Here is an 18,725-nt window from a genome sequence, read left to right as displayed (position 1 = left end):
AGCTTGCCCAATTTGCAATGGAACTGTTGGCTTGACCCTTGTCCAGTGTCCTGTCCAAAAGGACGTTCAGCGCAGCAGGGGGGATCGTGACCAATAAGGTCACTCGCCTAGCTCACGACAGTGTTGACTACCTCACATTTATAAAAATGAATGAGGCATGGATCTCAGAGGAATTCATCACATGTGACCAGTAGACCATGTATATCATAACTCTATAAACAATTTATTTAATCTAGCACACAGACCTTTTTTCTACCTTTGGCTCACTTCCTTGTACAAAAAAAGCACACAGTACTATATGCCCGTACCCTCCTGTTTGAAGAGGTTGAGCGGTGTCATATTTTTGGGTCTCACAGCGAGTTGCTGCTATCAGTGCTGGTGTCAGTGCTCTCTATCTCGGTGTTGGTGTGGGGTCAGTGCTCTCTATCACAGTGCTGGTGTGATGTCAGTGCTCTCTATCACAGTGCTGGTGTCAGTGCTCTCTCTCTATCACGGTGCTGGTGTCAATGCTCTCTCTCTATCTTGGTACTGGTGTCAGTGCTCTCTCTCTATCTCGGTGCTGGTGTGGTGTCCAGTGCTCTCTAGCTCGGTGTTGGTGTCAGTGCTCTCTATCACGGTGCTGGTGTCAGTGCTCTCACGGTGCTGGTGTCAGTGCTCTCTATCATGGTTCTGGTGTCAGTGCTCTCTATCACAGTGCTGGTGTCAGTGCTCTCTATCACGGTGCTGGTATCAGTGCTTTCATGGTGCTGGTGTCAGTGCTCTCACGGTGCTGGTGTCAGTGCTCTCTATCATGGTTCTGGTGTCAGTGCTCACTATCATGGTTCTGGTGTCAGTGCTCACTATCTCGGTGCTGGTGTCAGTGCTCGCTATCACGGTGCTGGTGTGGTCTCAGTGCTTGCTATCACGGTGCTGGTGTCAGTGCTCTCACGTGCTGGTGTTAGTGCTCTCTATCACGGTGCTGGTGTCAGTGCTCTCTATCACGGTGCTGGTGTCAGTGTTCTCACGGTGGGGGTGTCAGTGCTCTCTATCACAGTACTGGTGTCAGTGATCTCTATCAGGGTGCTGGTGTTAGTGCTCTCTATCTCGGTGCTGGTGTCAGTGCTCTCTATCACAGTGCTGGTGTCAGTGCTCTCTCTCTATCTCGGTGCTGGTGTCAGTGCTCTCTCTCTATCTCGATGCTGGTGTGGTGTCAGTGCTCTCTATCTTGGTGCTGGTGTGGTCTCAGTGCTCTCTATCACGGTGATGGTGTCAGTGCTCTCTATCAGGGTGCTGGTGTCAGTGTCCTCTATCCCGGTGCTGGTGTCAGTGCTCTCTATCATGGTGCTGGTGTCAGTGCTCTCTATCTCAGTGCTGGTGTCAGTGCTCTCTATCATGGTGCTGGTGTCAGTGCTCTCTATCATGGTGCTGGTGTCAGTGCTCAGTCTCTATTGCTATGCTGGTTTCAGACAGTGAGGGAGATCGCAGCGGAGAAGCCAATCAGTAGGCAGTGCCAGCACCATGGCTGAGGATCAGCACTGGACTGGCAACTCCGGACCACCGCAGTGGAGCCCTGCATAGGTGGGGGTAAGGGCCAGGCAGAGGGAGGGGCCCAAGCACAGGTTGGCCCACTGGGACATTGGCACAGGACTGCGCTGCCCTGACTGTGGCACTGATCATCTCCTGCACCCCCTTCATAGTCTTCCCTGACCTTGCCTCTCCTCCATGGACCTCATGCGCTCCTGAATTGTCAAAATTTCACAGATAAAAAAAGAATGCTTGTCGTTGTCGATCCCAGATTCGCATAATACTTTTGTTATGTCTGTGTTCATGTTGTGGGACTATGTGTGCACAGCTAGTAAGTATTTTGTGGCTGATAATATGACCTAGAGGTTTTTAAGGTTTGCCTGCCATTAAAGTCAATGGGGCCCGCTGCGAACCCTGTGGTTCGCAAACTTTTGGCCACGTTCACGGTTTGCTTTCGCGAAACGTCCCATCGGAAGTTCATCACTAGTTACCACTAGTCCTGACATTTTCAGTGAGTATAAATTCAGGTGGAATATAGGCCCCTGTAACAGTAGATTGAGCCAGAGCAGAAGTGTCCAAGGCTTGCCTACTGCTAATCTCACTACCTTCGGGTACCAGGCCCTCCTGGTCCAGGCCAGAGCTACCAGAATGACTGATGTCATCTCCTCTCGGATCCTGCACAAAAGATGTGCAAGAAGAGGAATCGGGGAATGCATAAATCAAAGAGAACTGAGTCCAGGGAACTACCAGAGCATCTATCCCATTCGCAAGTGCATCTCTTGCCCTGGATACAAACTGCTGAATCTTGCAGTTGAACCTGAATGCCAGCAGGTCTACATCTGGTGTACCCCACTGCTGGCAAATCTGCATGAACACCTGTGGCTGCAGAGACCATTCTCCTGGGTGTATCTGTTGGTTAGTTCTCTTCCCTGAAATGTGGACGGCAGATAGCACTGACACATGCATTTCTGCCCAGGATAACAGATGACTGACCTCCATGGAGATGCCGGTAATCGGCTCTCCTCGCCTCACACTGAGAGAGTGTGTGGCAAGGGGAGCCGATCAGTGGCATCTCTACACAGGGGGACATCTAGAATGTTATTATGTCATTAGGGCACTGATCATCAGTGCCCTGATTACAGTATAGCAATATAGTGTCACCAATCAGTGCCCACCATTGCCCACCAATGCCAGCAATCAGTGCCCACCACTGCCCACAAGTGCCACCAAGTGCCACCAATCAGTGCCCATTAGCAATGCCAGCCAGTGCTGGCTATCAGTGCTGGCTATCAGTGCTGCCCATCAATGCCGGCCACTGCTGTCGATCAATACCCATCAGTGTCCACCCATCAATGCTCAGTGCCCATCAGTGCCTATCAGTGCCGCCTAAGAGTGCCCATCAGTGCCACATATCAGTGCCACCTATCAGTGCCAACAGGAAAAAAGTAAAAAAACTATTTTTTTTCAAAAATGTTCATCCTTTTTTTGTAAAAAAAGGTCTAAGGTACTAAGGTCCTCCTTAGTAATATACTCTGAGGTAGAAGCATTGGTAGCAGGCACAACGTCGGACAGAGGCAGAGGCTCAGACTGCCCAGAGTCATCCGGTCTGTTATGTGAGGCTATTGCAGCAGAGTTCCGTTTAGCCTCTACAGGGGCAACTGATGGAACACATGTGCCCCTTGCTGCAGCACTCCACCCAGAATGTAGCATGCACAGCTCGTGCAGCTCTGGGAAGAGAAACACAGAGCAGCGAACCCATGCCCTCTAGAGGGCAAAGAAAGCATAGCAAGGAAATTTATTTTTTTCAAAACATGTCAGCCTAGATATAACTGTTGCAGGGGAATATATAATAATTGGACCCTGTTTTTTTACAGGGCCACTTACCACTAAGGCCGTAGGACAATAGACTAAGCCACAGGTCTAGCCTTCACCCATCGTGCCGGGTTCTGTCACCATGGACCTTCAAGGACTTGGTACCCTTTTAGGATGAGAGTCCACTCATTTGGACTGTATAGCACTCTGTAGGAATGCCTTAGCGCTGTGGTGTCCATGATTCCATTATGCAGGGTCCAGCGCCCGAAGGTCGCATTACAGGCAAAACCTTGTTGTTGATCCTTTAATCTTCTTTATGAGGCTCGGGTACCATTTATCTTAGCATAGAAGCTTTTTGAAATGGATCCGATCTGTCCCTTGATTGTTAAGAGCGTGTGCGGGATTACAGCATGGGAGCTCACAAAGAGCTCAAAAGTGACCATCCACCATTTTAGACACTGCCAAAAAAACTGGAGTACTTCCTGTATGTGAGGGGTTATATAGGGGATAACTTCCTGTTTTTGGTTATTCTACCAGTGTCCACTCACCTATAGGTGTCGCATAACCCAGGTAGTAATGTATATGGCTGGTCTGTGTCCCGTGATGTATAAGAAAGAAACACTCACTTTACCCCATTTTTCAGCAATACAATAGTGTGAATAGACCCAATGGATCTATCTCTGTATCAGTATTCTCTAGTTGACATAGTTATGATATTACTGAAAAAGGAATATGCACTAGGAGTAGAGCTGCTTGCTTATAACTGATTAAATCTGAAATTGTAGTTATTATTGTGACAGTCTTCATTTTTTTGCTTAGGTTAATGATCATCTTAAATTTCTTCAAAATGTATTTCAGTACTTACATCCAAGTAGTTCATAAGAGGCTCACTAGCAGTTTCTGGGCTGCTACAAGAGTCACTCAATTGAAGAAACTCATTTCCCTGCTTTGTCCATAAATGTGAGAGCTTTCCTTTTTCCTTAAGAATTTTTCGCAGTGACTTCTGTCTCTTCAGTGGAATTCTGTAATTAATAAAATTTTCCATAGTAAGAAGCATCAGAGCAAATACAACAGCTGAGGATTAAAGGCCCATACACACTATTAGATTTTCTGCAGACTTTTTCTTCAAATTTACCAAAACCATATAATATGCGGTCAAACCTTAAGCCCTTGTACACACGGTCGGAAATTCAGACGGAAGCGGTCTGATTGGATTATATTGTCGGAAAATCCGATCGTGTGTGGGCTCTATCGGACTTATTCAGTCGGAAATTCCAATGGAAAAAATTTGAGAGCAGGATCTCAAATTTTCCGACAACAAAATCCGATCTGACTTTTCCCGAATGTTTGTAGAGAATTCCGATCAGACAAAATGCCACGCATGCTCAGATCAAAGTATGAGAGCAAAGCTATTGGCTACTAGGCTGAACGTAGTCCTGTCGGAACGAACTAACGCCATCACATTCCGAACGATCAGATTTTCCGATAACTTTGTCCGACCGTGTGTATGCAACACCAGTTTCAGACAAAATCCGTCTGAAAAAATCTGATGGATTTTGTGGTCGAAATTTCCGTGTGTACAAGGGCTAAGAGTTTCAATTTGTATGCAATCAGGCAGGCCATTGCACTACATGATTTTGGTAAATCTGAAGACAAAAATCTGCAGAAAATCTAATAGTGTGTATGGATTCTAAAACCTAATTAGGTAGGTGTGACAGACCTAGCCGGGACACAGGCTTTTTGAGAGGACTGAGTGCGAGCCTCTTGCCGATCGATTATGGGCCCTGGATTTTAAGGGGCACAGGGTGAATGAGAACCCCACTATAATCTGTGCTAGTCAGATTCAATGCTGTATATATGTATATATGATGTGTGTTGTCTCATGATGTTGGGACACAAACTGTCAGATGCTAATATCCCACCCACAGTTAATACCTTTTGTTTCAACTTGACCCTCCCTTCTAGATTGTAAGCTCTAACGAGCAGGGCCCTCTGATCCCTCCTGTATTGATTTGTATTGTAAGTGTACTGTCTGCCCTCATATTGTAAAGCGCTGCGCAAACTGTTGGCGCTATATAAATCCTCAATAATAATAATAATATCATTAACTCCAGACACCTGTCTCTTGTGTAAACGAGTCTGGCTTGTAAGGACATTCCAAACGTTGTTGTTTGTGCTAATTAATCCTTTGTTTATGTTTATAGTAATGTTTATTGAATTCGGCAGGAGCCGAAAAGTATTATCCCTCAGTCAACTGATCTGAGTGTTGATTTAGATAATTAGCTCATGCTAATTAGGTTAGGTTTTAGTCACCCTGCTGTATATATATTTTGTGTGAGATCTCAAATAAAGGTCATTCCTGATGTACTCCTAAGACTAGTGTTGTCTAGTGCTTGGGGGTTCCTATAGCCCGATCCATTGGACTTGTGTTCCAGGACTTAGGAAGCGGTATATAGACGAAAGCACTCAATCGGAGTGTGGGTTCCGTCACAGTAGGCATTGTTATCAATTTTATTTTTCAGAGAGCTTTTAGTAATAAAGGGTACCTGACGATCTTGCTAGAAATACAGGAATTACCCACGTAGTGCCTATCATGGACTTAACAGAATACTTTTGGTGCACCTCTCTAATACCAGCCCTCATGGTAATTGTAGTTCTGTTGATGTGGCTACACATCTAGAAGGTACAGAAAGTCCCATGAATACCAATAATGTCCTTCAGACAGTAGTACAGATTTTAGGGTTCTTTGCACACTGCTGGGAAGTTGAGGGAAAGTAGATATGGTGCTTTCAGATTTAAATGTAGCATAGCTCCCAACATAGCTCATGTGACATCCGGTTACGTCAGTGGGTGACCCTGCCCTTGCCTATATAAGAGCTATCAAAGTGAAAAGACAGCAGTTGTCGGGAGGCCTCCTACGGAGGCAGAGATTTTTCATATTGTTTGGGTCCCCAAAGCACCCTCCCCATGCTGAGGGCATGTAACCTGGTATGGTTCAGAAGGGGGGGGGGCACTTGCTCATCGTCGTCCCCCTATATTTTTACATTTTGCTGTGGAGTTGCCCCTAATAACCACACCAGACCTGAAGGGCCTGGTATGGACTGGGGGGGGGGGGAGTTATGCCATTTTTTCCTTGATTTTTCTACTATATTGCTGGGAGCCAGCAATAGAATACAATACAGCTGCAAGCAAGTTTAACCACTTGCCGACCAGCTGCCCACATTATACTGCGGCAGGTTGGCTTGTTCCCCCAAATCGCTGTAGGTGTACGTTGGCTCCTTGAAGAGCCATAGCAGGCCAGTGGTGCATGCGCCCACTGCATGATCGGGGGACCTGTTGTGTGTGGCCGGCGGCCGCAATTTCTGCCAGTCACCCGTGATCATGGGAAAGAGAGCCAGAACAGGGATCTGTCAATGTATACAGAGAGCTCCTGTTCTGGCAGGGGAGGAGAGAGAGATCCTCTGTTCCTAGTGATTAGGAACAGTTATCTCTCTCCTCCTTCAGTCAGTCCCATCGCCCCATAGTTAGAAACACCTCCCAGGGAACACATTTAACCCCCTAATTACTAGGGTTAACCCCTTCCCTGCCAGTGACATTTACACAGTAATTAGTGCATTTTTATAGCACTGATTGCCATATTAATGTCAATAGTCCCAAAAAAGTTTCAAAAGTGTCAAATCGCCGCCATTACTAGTATCAAAACAAAACAAAACAATCAATATACATTTATTGCATTTTTGTTTTTACCGAAAATATGTAGAAGAATACATATTGGCCTAAACTGATGAAGAAATTTGTTTTTTTTCTTCGTTTTTTTTTTGGATATTTATTATAGCAAAAAATAAAACATATTGTTTTTTCAAAATTGTCGCTCTTTTTTTTGTTTATAGCTCAAAAAATCAAAACTGCCATGATGAAATACCACCAAAAGAAAGCTCTTGTCTTTGGCAGATAAAGCGGTGCAGTGCCGTATTGCGAAAAATGACCTGGTCATTAAAAGGGAAATCCGGTCTGTAAGTGGTTAAATACATTTTTTTCCTTTAGAAATGTTAGTATTTCTGCAGCACTGTTCTACACGCCGCACAGATGCGCCACTTTAAAGGCAGACTAAAAGTACCCCCCAGGCATGATATTTAAAAGGAATATTTAGTTTATATTGTTTCACTTTAAGCATTATTAAAATCACTGCTCCAGAAAAAAAAAACATGCACTTTTTTCCCCTTAAAATCAGGGGAAAATCATGTGTGCGTTTTGTACGCCGAACCGTTGCCTCGGAGGGGAATGAGGGAATGAGCCCCGCCAAAATAGACAGAGCCAAGTGTACTGTGTACTGCCAGTCCTGCCTCCTAGCATTTATGTCCCGCCATTAGACCGGTGTTGTGTCCATCATAGGAGCCGGGCCAAGGGGTGGGACAGGCCAGGACTGCGAGACGAGCCGAGAGGAGCAGAATATCTGGCTCTGTATATCTCAGAAATGCTCGTTCCCTCCTAAATTGAGTAGCAGTAACAATTTAAAACCTATCATGTTGCAATTTTGGGCAAGGCTGCAGATGGACACTGATCATTATGCAATGAAGGGCAAGGCTGCAGAAGGACACTGATCATTCTGCAATGATGGGCAAGGCTGCAGATGGACAATGATAAGGCTGCATTAAACTTACCTCCTAAAAGTTTTTTTCCTTAAACTTCCCTCCTAAACTAGGGGTGCATATTATACACCGTCACATGTTATACGCCGATAAATACAGTATCTCAAATGTGTTGATGGGGGAACCCAGTCTTTTTTTTTGGGATCGGTCCACAGACTGACTGATCAAACAAAAAACAAACAATCCATGTACAGTATGGCCAGCTAGCATTTTCAAAAGGGTGAGAAGGGTAACAAGTATGGATTCTCTTTAAATCAGACTGTAAATGCTCTATAATCTAGGGAGATTGTTTTAACACACAATCAAGCCTAGCTTAATTTAATAGGGTGAGAATAAATGTTTGTCTCTCTCTCTCTCCTATAAATGTTTTGTCATCTGTGGTATGTAAAAAACAAGTCCACGATTCATAGCATTGAAGGGTTAATACATTGAAAAAACAGTTTGTTAAAAAATCTTCAAAGTTTGAATTACTAGAAAAGGAAAATAAAAATATCACTCACCGAATTATCCCATGGACAAAAGACAAAATGAGAAGAACTATAAGAATTTGCTTCATTGTTGGCACAGGCAGGAACTGTTAACTGTGTCAGGCGAACACAAAAATCCAATTTATATCTTTTCTAAAACCAAACCCAGATAGTATTGTTTGCTGTGTAAAGTAAACAGGTGACATATTTCCACGTTTCTTACACAATTAACAAGGTTAAAAGTGTGTGAGGGTTTTGTCCACACCTATTCTGGTGAGGTTACTGTGCAGAAACTCATGAATAGGCAGTTGACTAGCTTAGTATTACTATATATATATATATATATATATATATATATATATATATATATATATATATATATATATATATAGTTTGTCTGAGCTGTAATTTAAGCTCAGACTGATTATGTCGAAATTCTTGTTCGGTTCCAATTGAGCTGGGTTGTGTGGTTTTCCACTTGGCCGAGGGATGGCGCTCTTGTTATTGGCCAAGATTGAAAATTGCGATGAGCTGGGTGTATTGAGTGCCTCTTTACCTGGAAACAGTCAGTAGGAGTGGACTGCCCGCTGTGCATCCTGGGAGAGGGTACTTGAGGGACAGACCCCGTGACAGGGTGCGTTCCGACCTGATGGCCCTCCTGGCCAAAGGTGTGCTGATGCCAGTTAAATTGTCTCAGGGCCGGCAGGCCCCAGGCTTTGTTACTGAAAGGTAAGCCCAGAAGTCCTGGGGACTACCGATCCAGGGGTGGTTCTGAGCTGTCTTGCCTGCAGAGAGAAGCCAAGCAATTGGAGAAAACAGGGGAGGACTTTTCCAAGAGGGGACCGAGCAGCAAGGCTGGTGCCTCTTGAAAAGCCTGGAGACCCAATTGGAGGACACATTCCAGGTCATTTTCCTCACAGTACCGCCGGCTCGGCTAAAAGAAACTGGTACTGTGCGACTGTTCTTTGATATTGCAAAAGTTGCTGGTTACACAGTCCTGTGGCAGAGAATTGTGCAACGGTTCTACTAATTCTTCAAGTTTGTGTCAGAGACCATGACTGAGCATCACATCGGCTGCTAGGTCAGTGAGAGAGGCCTATCCGGTGGTTGCTGGATCCAGTTGTGGAGCTGTTTGTCCTCTGGATCAAGAAGTATTCCTGACTTGCAATTATAAGGTATCTGAATCCCCTAAACCTTCCATCCCTCTACTGAAGTATCTTTTCTGTCAGTAAAGCATTGGAAAAAAAGGACTAAGTGTTGGAGCTGAAATCTGTGAGAATTCTTTAATGGTACCCTTATAATGGACACGGTGGAATGGTGAGGTAACGGTAAGGCCGCGTACACACGGGTGGACTGTCTGACGGACTTGGTCCGCTGAAACGTGTTTCAGTGGACAATCCGCTCGTGTGTGGGCTTCAGCTGACTTTTTCAGCGGACAGTCTGGCGGACTAAGTCTTTCGGAATTTCCGTAATACAGTCCGTCCAACTTTGGTTTCAGCGGACAGTCCGCTCGTGAGTAGGCTAGTTGGACGGACTAAGTATGGCGCATGCTCAGAAAGGATTTACACGGCCGAAGGTTGCATTGCAGTGTATTGGACGTCGTATTTCTAGTCCCGTCGTACGTGCTGTACACGTCATCGTGCAAGCTTTCAGCGGACTGTCTGTTCATCGTGTGTGGTCAAGTCCGTTCATTCAAAAGTAGGACGGACTGTCTGTCGGATTGTCTGACGGACTTAGTTGGCCAGACAGTCTGCCCGTGTGTACGCGGCCTAAGCCCAATCAAATACCAGCAGCTCCTTCGGGGGTAAGTGGATAAGTGCTACACATTACAAAATATATATATATCTATATATATATAGATATATATATACACATTCAACTTTGCAAGTGGCATTCTGCAGATAGGCAGGATTTTTAGTCGCAGCTTTTTGCCCGGTGTCACTTCCCTATGTCATTTCATTACGTTGACTTCTGAACACAGGGAGGACTTGAAGGTGTGGCATGTCTCCTTGGATACCTTTCCAGGAGCCTGGGGGTGACCCTCAGAGGCATGGAGGGCTGACATACTTCCTCCGGGTGCAGGTTATTAGACATGGTGGGTGATGAACACGATAGAAATTGGGCGCCATTCACTTTTATGCTTAAACAAAGACAAGTTTATTTCTCACAAACAGGACTTATGTGGGAGAGAGGGGATAGGGCACAAGACACCCTTGGTCAAAAATAGCAACGATCAACAGATAAGCAGATTGGCAGACCTTAGACAAAAATGGTGAGATAGGGTAGACAGCAGTATAGGAAAAGGGCCTTTAAGCTAAACCAGCAAATCTGTACTTTGTAGAATAGAATGTCTCCTACAGTAACTGAACTTAACTTACGGAAGGTGCAGAAACTCTGTGGAGGATTCCATCTTGATGCTTTCCCAGGCTCTCCATGGGTCCCTGGTCCATGCAAGAACCTCTGGTACTTAATCTTAGGTCTCCATCCCTCTCAGAATTGTTTCCGGATATTTAGCAGGCTTTTCTCAGTATAATATTGAACACCTGAATAGGCCTCGGATAGACCTTGCAGCTAGGAGAGCACCTGGATAGGCTTCAGGCTTCAGGCCTACCAGCTAGGAGCTGTTTCACACACATCACACCCAGACCGCAGCCTGGACGGGAAAGACCCATATCACCTGACAGCACCATCTACTGACAAAAAGGAGAAACCACAGCTAAACAGGATTAGGAGAGAAGCCATTTGACCACTAACCACTTGCCAACCGCTCCATGCCGATATACGCTGGCACAATGGCAGTGGTGGGCAGATGGGCATACCTGTACATCCCCTTTAAGAGGTATGGATAGCAGGCGTGCGGCTCCACTGCGTACTACTCCCTATGACACACTAAACCCCTTCATCGCCCCCCTAATGGTTAACTCCTTCCCTGCCAGTGTCATTTATACAGTAAGTACATTTTTATAGCACTGATCGCTGTATAAATGACATTGGTCCCAAAATAATGTCAAAAGTGTCTGATGTGTCCGCCATAATGTCGCAGTCCCTATAAAAATCATAGATCACCACCATTACTAATAAAAAAAAATTTGTAATAAAAATGCCATAAAACTATCCCCTATTTTGTAGACGCTATAACTTTTGTGCAAACCAATGAATACACGTTTGTTTATTGCGTTTTTTTATTTTTTTTAACAAAAATATGTAGAAGAATACATATCAGCCTAAACTGAGGAACAAAAATGTTTTTTTATATATATTTGGGGATATTTATTATAGCAAAAAGTAAAAAATATTGCGTTTTTGTAAAAATTTACGCTTTTTTTTGTTTATAGCGCAAAAAAATAAAAAACAGAGGTGATCAAATATTAACAAAAAAAGCTCTATTTGTGGGAAAAAATGGACGTCAATTTTGTTTGGGTGCAACATCGCACAACCGTGCAATTGCAATTGTGCAGTTTAATCGACGTAGTGCTGAATCACAAAAAGTGCTCTGGTCAGGAAGGGGGTAAAGTCTTCCAGGACTGAAGCGGCTAAACACTACAAATTAGCCAGGCTGGCTACCACCAAGCACAACTAAATTTACCAATATCCCTACTTTGGGACAATAGTGCTACAAAAGTACTAACTATGAATAAATAAATACATTTTCAGAATAATGTAAAATGTATACATGTAGCAAACCCAAAGTTAAAGATTTTTGAATTATTTGAAAACACTTTCTACCTGATTCTGACTTTAATTCTCTTCGACATATTTTTTATATATTTTCAAATTAATATATAGCATTATTTTTCAGCAAAATTAAAGCGTTTGCTAACATAAAAAAAATATTGATCCTGCTCCTTTAACCACTTGCTTACTGGGCACTTAAACCCCCCTCCTGCCTAGACCAATTTTCAGCTTTCAGCGCTGATGCACTTTGAATGACAATTGCGCGGCCATACAACACTGTACCCAAATTTTTTTTCCCACAAATAGAGCTTTCTTTTGGTGGTATTTAATTACAGCTGGGAGTTTTATTTTTTGCTAAACAAACAAAAAAAGATGCAAAAAAAAAAATATATAATGTTTAATAGTTTGTTTCAAAATTTTGCAAACAGGTAATTTTTCTCCTTATTGAAATGCGCTGATGAGGCGGCACTGGTGGGCACTGATAGGCACAGTTAAGGCGGCACTAATAGGCACAGTTAAGGCGGCACTAATAGGCACAGATAAGGCAGTACTGATGGGTACAGATAAGGCAGTACTGATGGGCACAGATAAGGCGGCACTGATGGGCAAAAATGGGCACAGATAAGATGGCACTGATGGGTGGCACTAATGGGCACTGATAGGTACCACCGATAGATGGGACTGATGGGCACTGATAGGTGGCACTGATAGGTGGCTCAGATAGGTGGCACTGCTGGGCACTGATGGGCGTTACTGATGGGCACTGATGGGCACTGGTAGATGACACTGATGGGCACGGATATGTGGCACTGAGGTGCAGCACTGTTATTGAGGCAGATTGTGGGCACTGATAGGTGGCACTGTGGGCACTGATGGGTGGCACTATGGGCACTAATGGGTGGCACTGATGGGCAGCACTTTTTTCCATAGTTAGGTGGCAGGTGGGCATAATGAGCTGGCCGTGATCGGGAATGAAGTCCCACTCACGGCCGCTGGTGATCGGCTTTTTTTTTCTCCTCGTGCTGTCAGCGTGAGGAGGAAAAATAGCCAATTACCGGCTCTGTTGGGTTCACATGATCAGCTGTCATTGGCTGACAGCTGATCATGTGGTAAGGGGTCGGGATCTACCCCTTGCTCCGATCTGTGATCAGGAGAGTCTCATAGACTCGCTGATCACGGAGCACGCCGCTCGTGCACGGGACGTCAATAAACGTAGTCCCGGCAAAGCAGGTCCGCGCTGTAGCCATCATTCGGCTATAGCCCGGATCTCTAGAGGTTAAAGTTGATGTAAATCCACTCTCATCCTTTCTAAACTACTGTCATAGTGGTTATCTAAAAGGATAAACATGCCTCCTGCATGTATCCTTACCTGTCAAATGTCTCCCCTCTGTCTGTTATGAGACCCGAAAAACTGCAGATTCTGTGGGTGGGTCTGTTTTCTGGAGCTCGGTGGGTGTCAGTAGATTTCCCACCCATCTCTACACTCCACTTGGCCAGGTATCAATATTTCTTATGGAAAAGGCCCCTTTCACATGGGACGGATCAGTAATGGATCGCTCCGTTGTCCCCGCTGAGCCGTTGGATAACAGGGCGGTCCCTGCACACTGTGCAGGGACCGCCCTTTCAGCTCTCTGCTCTCCTCTATAGGGGATCGGATGAACACGGTCCATGTTCATCCGATCCGCTCTGCAGACGGATAGAAAAATAGGATTTTCCTCCGTCTGCAGAATCGGACAATTGCGGAGGCGGACAATAGCGGGTGTATGCGGATGTTCATCACAGACACCCGCTATCACATAGGGATGCACATATGCCCGTATTTCATCCGCAAACGGATGGATGAAATACGGACATAATGTCTGCATGTGTGAAAGGGGCCAAAAAGAAAACCCGCCGCTCCAGGTGAGATAAGGAAGCCTAATGATCCAGCAGGTACTCATCTCAGCTCTCCGCACACAATGAAATTAAAAGAAATGGACACACACCACTAGGGATGACCTGAACACCCCCCGGTTCGGTTCGCACCAGAACTTTCGAACGGACCCCAAATTCGTACGAACTTTAGAACCCCTTTGAAGTCTATGGGACTCGAATGTTCGAAATTAAAGGTGCTAATTTGGCTAATATGCAAGATACTGTCCTAAAAAGGGTTTGGGGACCTGGCTCCTGCCCCAGGGGACATGGGTCAATGCCTAAAATGTTTTTAAATATGGCCATTTTGGCGGAAGCACTGATTTTAATGACGATTAAAGTGAAAAAAAAAGTGAAATATTCCTTTAAATATCGTGCCTGGGGGGTGTCTGTGGTATGCCTGTGAAGTGCCACGTGTTTCCTGTGTTTAGAACAGTCCCTGCACAAAATAACATTAAACGGAAATAACATCATTTAAAACTGCTTGCGGTTTTAATGTTATCTCTGGTTCCTGCAATATGGTTGAAAATCATTGAGAAAAATGGCATGATTAGCCCTCCCTGCCCATTACCAGCCCCTTTGGGTCTTGTACGCATATTAAGGGGAACCTCGTACCCATATTAAAAAAAGGAAATACGTGTGGCCCCCAGGCCCTATATACTTAGAACAGCAGTATACAGGCGGTGCAAACAAGACAGGGACTGTGTAGGTTTGTTGTGTTAAGTTGAATCTGTTTGTAATTTTCAACTGGTACATTTTTAAAGTGTAGCTCCAGTCAAAAAAACTATTTTTAAGCTTTTTGGAAAACATAGGGAAGGGTTATCACCCCTGTATAATTTGTTTTGTCGTCCATCTTTTTTCATTTTACTTGCTGTTGTCTCCTTCCGTTTGCAAGTAGAAGATGTTTGTAAGTTGGATGTTTGAAAGTAGGGGCCTGCCCTATATGCTCTGCAGAAATGGCGGAACAAGGTGTTGGTTTTGCCACAACATTGTAAGCCCTCAAAGAGACTCTTGGTGGGCGCTGGAGCGCCCTGCTGTGAACGATTATATCAAGAATTGTAATTACATGCCATTGTTGAACAGTGTTAGAAAAATTGACCTTTGGTGGTTGTGGTGCCGGTGCCACAACACTATAAGTCCTCACAGTTACTCTGGGTGGGCACAGGAACGGGCCCTCCTGTGAAATATTATATCAAGAATTGTAATTACATGTCCCTGTTAAACAGGGGCAGAAAAATTGGGCCTTAGGCACTGGTACTGGTGCCACGACACTGCAACCTCTCCCATATACTCTAGTTTTAGTGCAGGAATTAGCCCTGCTGCAAAGCATTGCATCAAAAATTGTAATTAAACGCCCCTGTTAAACAGGGGCAGAAAAATTGGGCCTTAGGCACTGGTGCTGGTTGAAAGGGTTAATCCTGTGTCTAGGGTGGTCCCTTCAACCTCTCAGACCTTAGATCCAATGTATTGTATAAATTCAGAGTACTCTGGAATCAATTCTCAAAAGGACAAATAAAACCACACACACACCATGGCGTCCTTCGAGAACTAATTGTATTGAGATATTACAAAGCGATTGATATAGTATATTTCACGTCATACAGAATAAGACATGCGCAGTAGACATCAAGACGATTACAGCTGGTCAAGACAAAAACGCTATTGTTCTTTGTTCTAAGCTAGCTGAATTAATGTAAGAAAAGATACATAATTCCTTCTGTAGCTAAAGGATGCTGAGAAACAGTGTGAAGGTTATAGATAAGTGTGTGAGAACACATGAGTTAGAAGAATCTCATGTTGAGACAGTTATCTGAGAAGTTAAAGGGGTGTTCAAACTGTACATATTGTAAAATGGAAGTTTGTGAATATTAAGATGGCTGACAGAAACAAGATGGATGCTTAACATAACCTTTCACTGGTGCCACCACACTGCAACCTCTCCCATATACTCTAGTTTTATTGCAGGAATTAGCCCTGCTGCAAAGCATTGCATCAAAAATTGTAATTAAAGGCCCCTGTTAAACAGGGGCAGAAAAATTGGGCTGATGGCATCACCCAGAACCAGAAATGTTCTTCCAACATATCAGCGGAGGAGGAAGAGGATAGACAATCAACATAACAGGACAGTCACTCAGCATCAGCATAGGCAGTCTTGAAGGGATGTGATATTTCAAAATAAATTATTCGGTTACATCAGCTTCAGGTGCTTGGTAGCTGTGGGTGATCCAAGACTGATTCATCTTGATGAAGGTCAGTCGATCAACTGATTCGGTGGACAGGCGCACCCTGTGATCGGTAACAAAGCCACCAGCAGCACTGAAGGTGCGTTCCGAAAGAACGCTGGATGCAGGACAGGCCAGTAGCTCAATTGCATACTGTGCAAGCTCTGGCCAGTGATCCATCCTCAAGACCCAGTAAGCCAGAGGATTTTCGGTGGGAAAGGTGTCCAGGTCTGACCTTGCCCCTAGGTATTCCTGCACCATGTAAATCAGACGCTGGCGATGGTTGCTGGAACCGATCATACCTTGGGGCTGCGGACTAAAAAATTGTCTGAAAGCATCAGTCAGACGGCTACCTTCTCCACCGCTCCTTCTGACCGATGCCTCAGCAACACATTGTCCAGGACCAGGAGTTTGTAACCTCCCAGTCTCTGGGAACGCGTTGCACAGACCTTTCTGCAAGGCCTCCCGGAGATGTCTAATCCTCTGCTCCCTCTGCGATGGCAAGATAAGGTCGGCAACCTTACCCTTGTACCGTGGATCAAGGAGAGTGGCCAGCCAGTAATGGTCCCTCTCCTTGATCCGAAGAATACGAGGATCCTTCCGCAGACTTTGCAGGATCAGGGAGGCCATGCAGCGTAGGTTAGCTGAGGCATTCGGTCTGGAGTCCTCTGGGTCACTAAGGACAACATGATCCGCAGCTACCTCCTCCCAGCCACGTACAAGTCCACGTGTTTCTTGGGACTGTAAATCATCCCTACAAGACTGCTGCTGCTGATGCTGAGTGCCAGCCTCCACCTCCATGCTGACACAATCATCCTCCTCCTCCTCTTCCTCCTCCTCCTCATCCTCTTCCTGTGTGATGGGTGGCACAGCAGGAACACTGTCTGGATAAAGGGGGCCTTGAGAGGCAAGGAAGTCCTCCTCTTCCTGCCTCTGTTCTGCCTCAAGTGTCCTGTCCATTATTCCACGCAGCGTATGCTCCAAGAGGTGGACAAGAGGTACAGTGTCACTGATGCATGCGCTGTCACTGCTCACCATCCTTGTGGCCTCCTCAAACGGTGACAGGACAGTGCATGCATCCCTGATCGTGCCCTACTGGCGTGGTGAGAAAAAACCGAGCTCCCCTGACCCTGTCCTGGTGCCATAGTCGCACAGGTACTCATTGATGGCCCTCTGCTGCGTGTGCAGCCGCTGCAGCATGGCCAACGTTGAGTTCCACCTGGTGGGCATGTCACATATAAGGCGGTTCTTGGGCAGGTTCAACTCCTTTTGGAGCTCAGCCAGCCGAGCACAGGCATTAAATGATTGGCCGAAATGCACACAGACTTTCCTGGCCTGCTTCAGGACATCCTGTAAGCCCAGGTACCTGCCCAAGAACCGCTGCACCACCAGGTTATGGACGTGAGCTACACAGGGCACATGGGTCAGTTGTCCCTGTCGGAGGGCGGAGAGGAGGTTGGTGCCATTGTCGCAAACCACCATTCCTGGGTTAAGCTGGCGTGGCGTCAACCACCTCTCGGCCTGCCCCTGCAGAGCTGACAAAACATCCGCCCCAGTGTGGCTCCTGTCCCCCAAACAAACCAGCGCAAGCACGGCATGGCATCGTTTTGCCTGCGTACTTGCGTAGCCCCTGGAACGCCTATGGAGCACCGCTGGTTCTGAGGACAGAGCACTGGAAGAGGCCATGGAGGAAGAAGAAGAGGAGGGGGTGGAGGAGAGAGGTGTGTCACAACCAATAGTAGCATTTTGGAGGCGTGGTGGCGGAACAACCTCCAGCACTACTGCACCTTGTCCTGCATCCTTCCCAGCTGCCAGAAGAGTGACCCAATGGGCAGTGAAAGACAGGTAATGTCCCTGTCCATGCCTGCTGGACCATGAGTCAGCGGTAATATGCACCTTACCACTGATCGCCCTGTCAAGGACATTGCCTTCCACATGCCGGTAGGGAGCCGGAATCGCCTTCCATGAGAAAAAGTGGCGTTTGGGGACCTGCCACTGAGGAACCGCACATTGTACAAACTCACGGAAGGGGGCCGAGTCTACCAACTGAAAAGGCAGCAGTTGAAGTGCTAGCAATCTAGCCAAGCTAGCATTCAACCACTGGGCATGTGGATGGCTGGGAGTGAACTTCTTTCGCCGGTCCAGCAGCTGGGGCAGGGACATTTGCCTGCTATAATCGAACGTGGGTGTACTGCTAGCAGAGTGCCCGGAAGCAGTTGGCTGTGACACACCTAATTGTACACCTTCATTCCTCTCAGAGCAGGTTTCAGAGAGGATTGAAGGTCTAGTGGGGTTGGAGATGCCAGCTGATGAGGAGCAAGGAGAGGTCCGCTTTGTTCTTTGGTGTGGGTCTTTGAGGTACGCTTGCCAACGAGCTGTATGGCAGGTCAACATATGTCTGGTCAAGCATGTGGTGCCCAAGCGGCTGATGTTTTGGCCACGCGAGATACACTTGAGACATATGTTGCAAATAGCAGCGGTGCGAT

The 18,725-nt window shown here is 45.9% G+C and overlaps 1 protein-coding gene across 1 annotated transcript in view; it reads right to left on the bottom strand.

The window, feature by feature from the left end:
* Positions 1–8,595, bottom strand: part of CTSE (cathepsin E) — a 482,462-nt gene extending 473,867 nt beyond the window's left edge. The window contains exons 1-2 of the mRNA XM_077481317.1: positions 8,465–8,595; positions 4,181–4,337 (exon numbers count right to left, since the gene is read on the bottom strand). Coding sequence (XP_077337443.1) covers positions 4,181–4,337; positions 8,465–8,520 — 213 coding nt within the window. The 5' untranslated portion in view covers positions 8,521–8,595. The remainder of the gene's footprint in view (positions 1–4,180; positions 4,338–8,464) is intronic.
* Between the last annotated feature and the right edge of the window lie 10,130 nt (positions 8,596–18,725).

Source organism: Lithobates pipiens, unplaced genomic scaffold (genome assembly GCF_037356315.1).
Source record: "Lithobates pipiens isolate NorthernLeopardFrog02 unplaced genomic scaffold, aLitPip1_a1.2 Scaffold_16, whole genome shotgun sequence".
Taxonomy (NCBI): domain Eukaryota; kingdom Metazoa; phylum Chordata; class Amphibia; order Anura; family Ranidae; genus Lithobates; species Lithobates pipiens.
The sequence above is the reverse complement of the archived record's forward strand: the minus strand, read 5'-3'. Positions and strand labels throughout refer to the sequence as shown.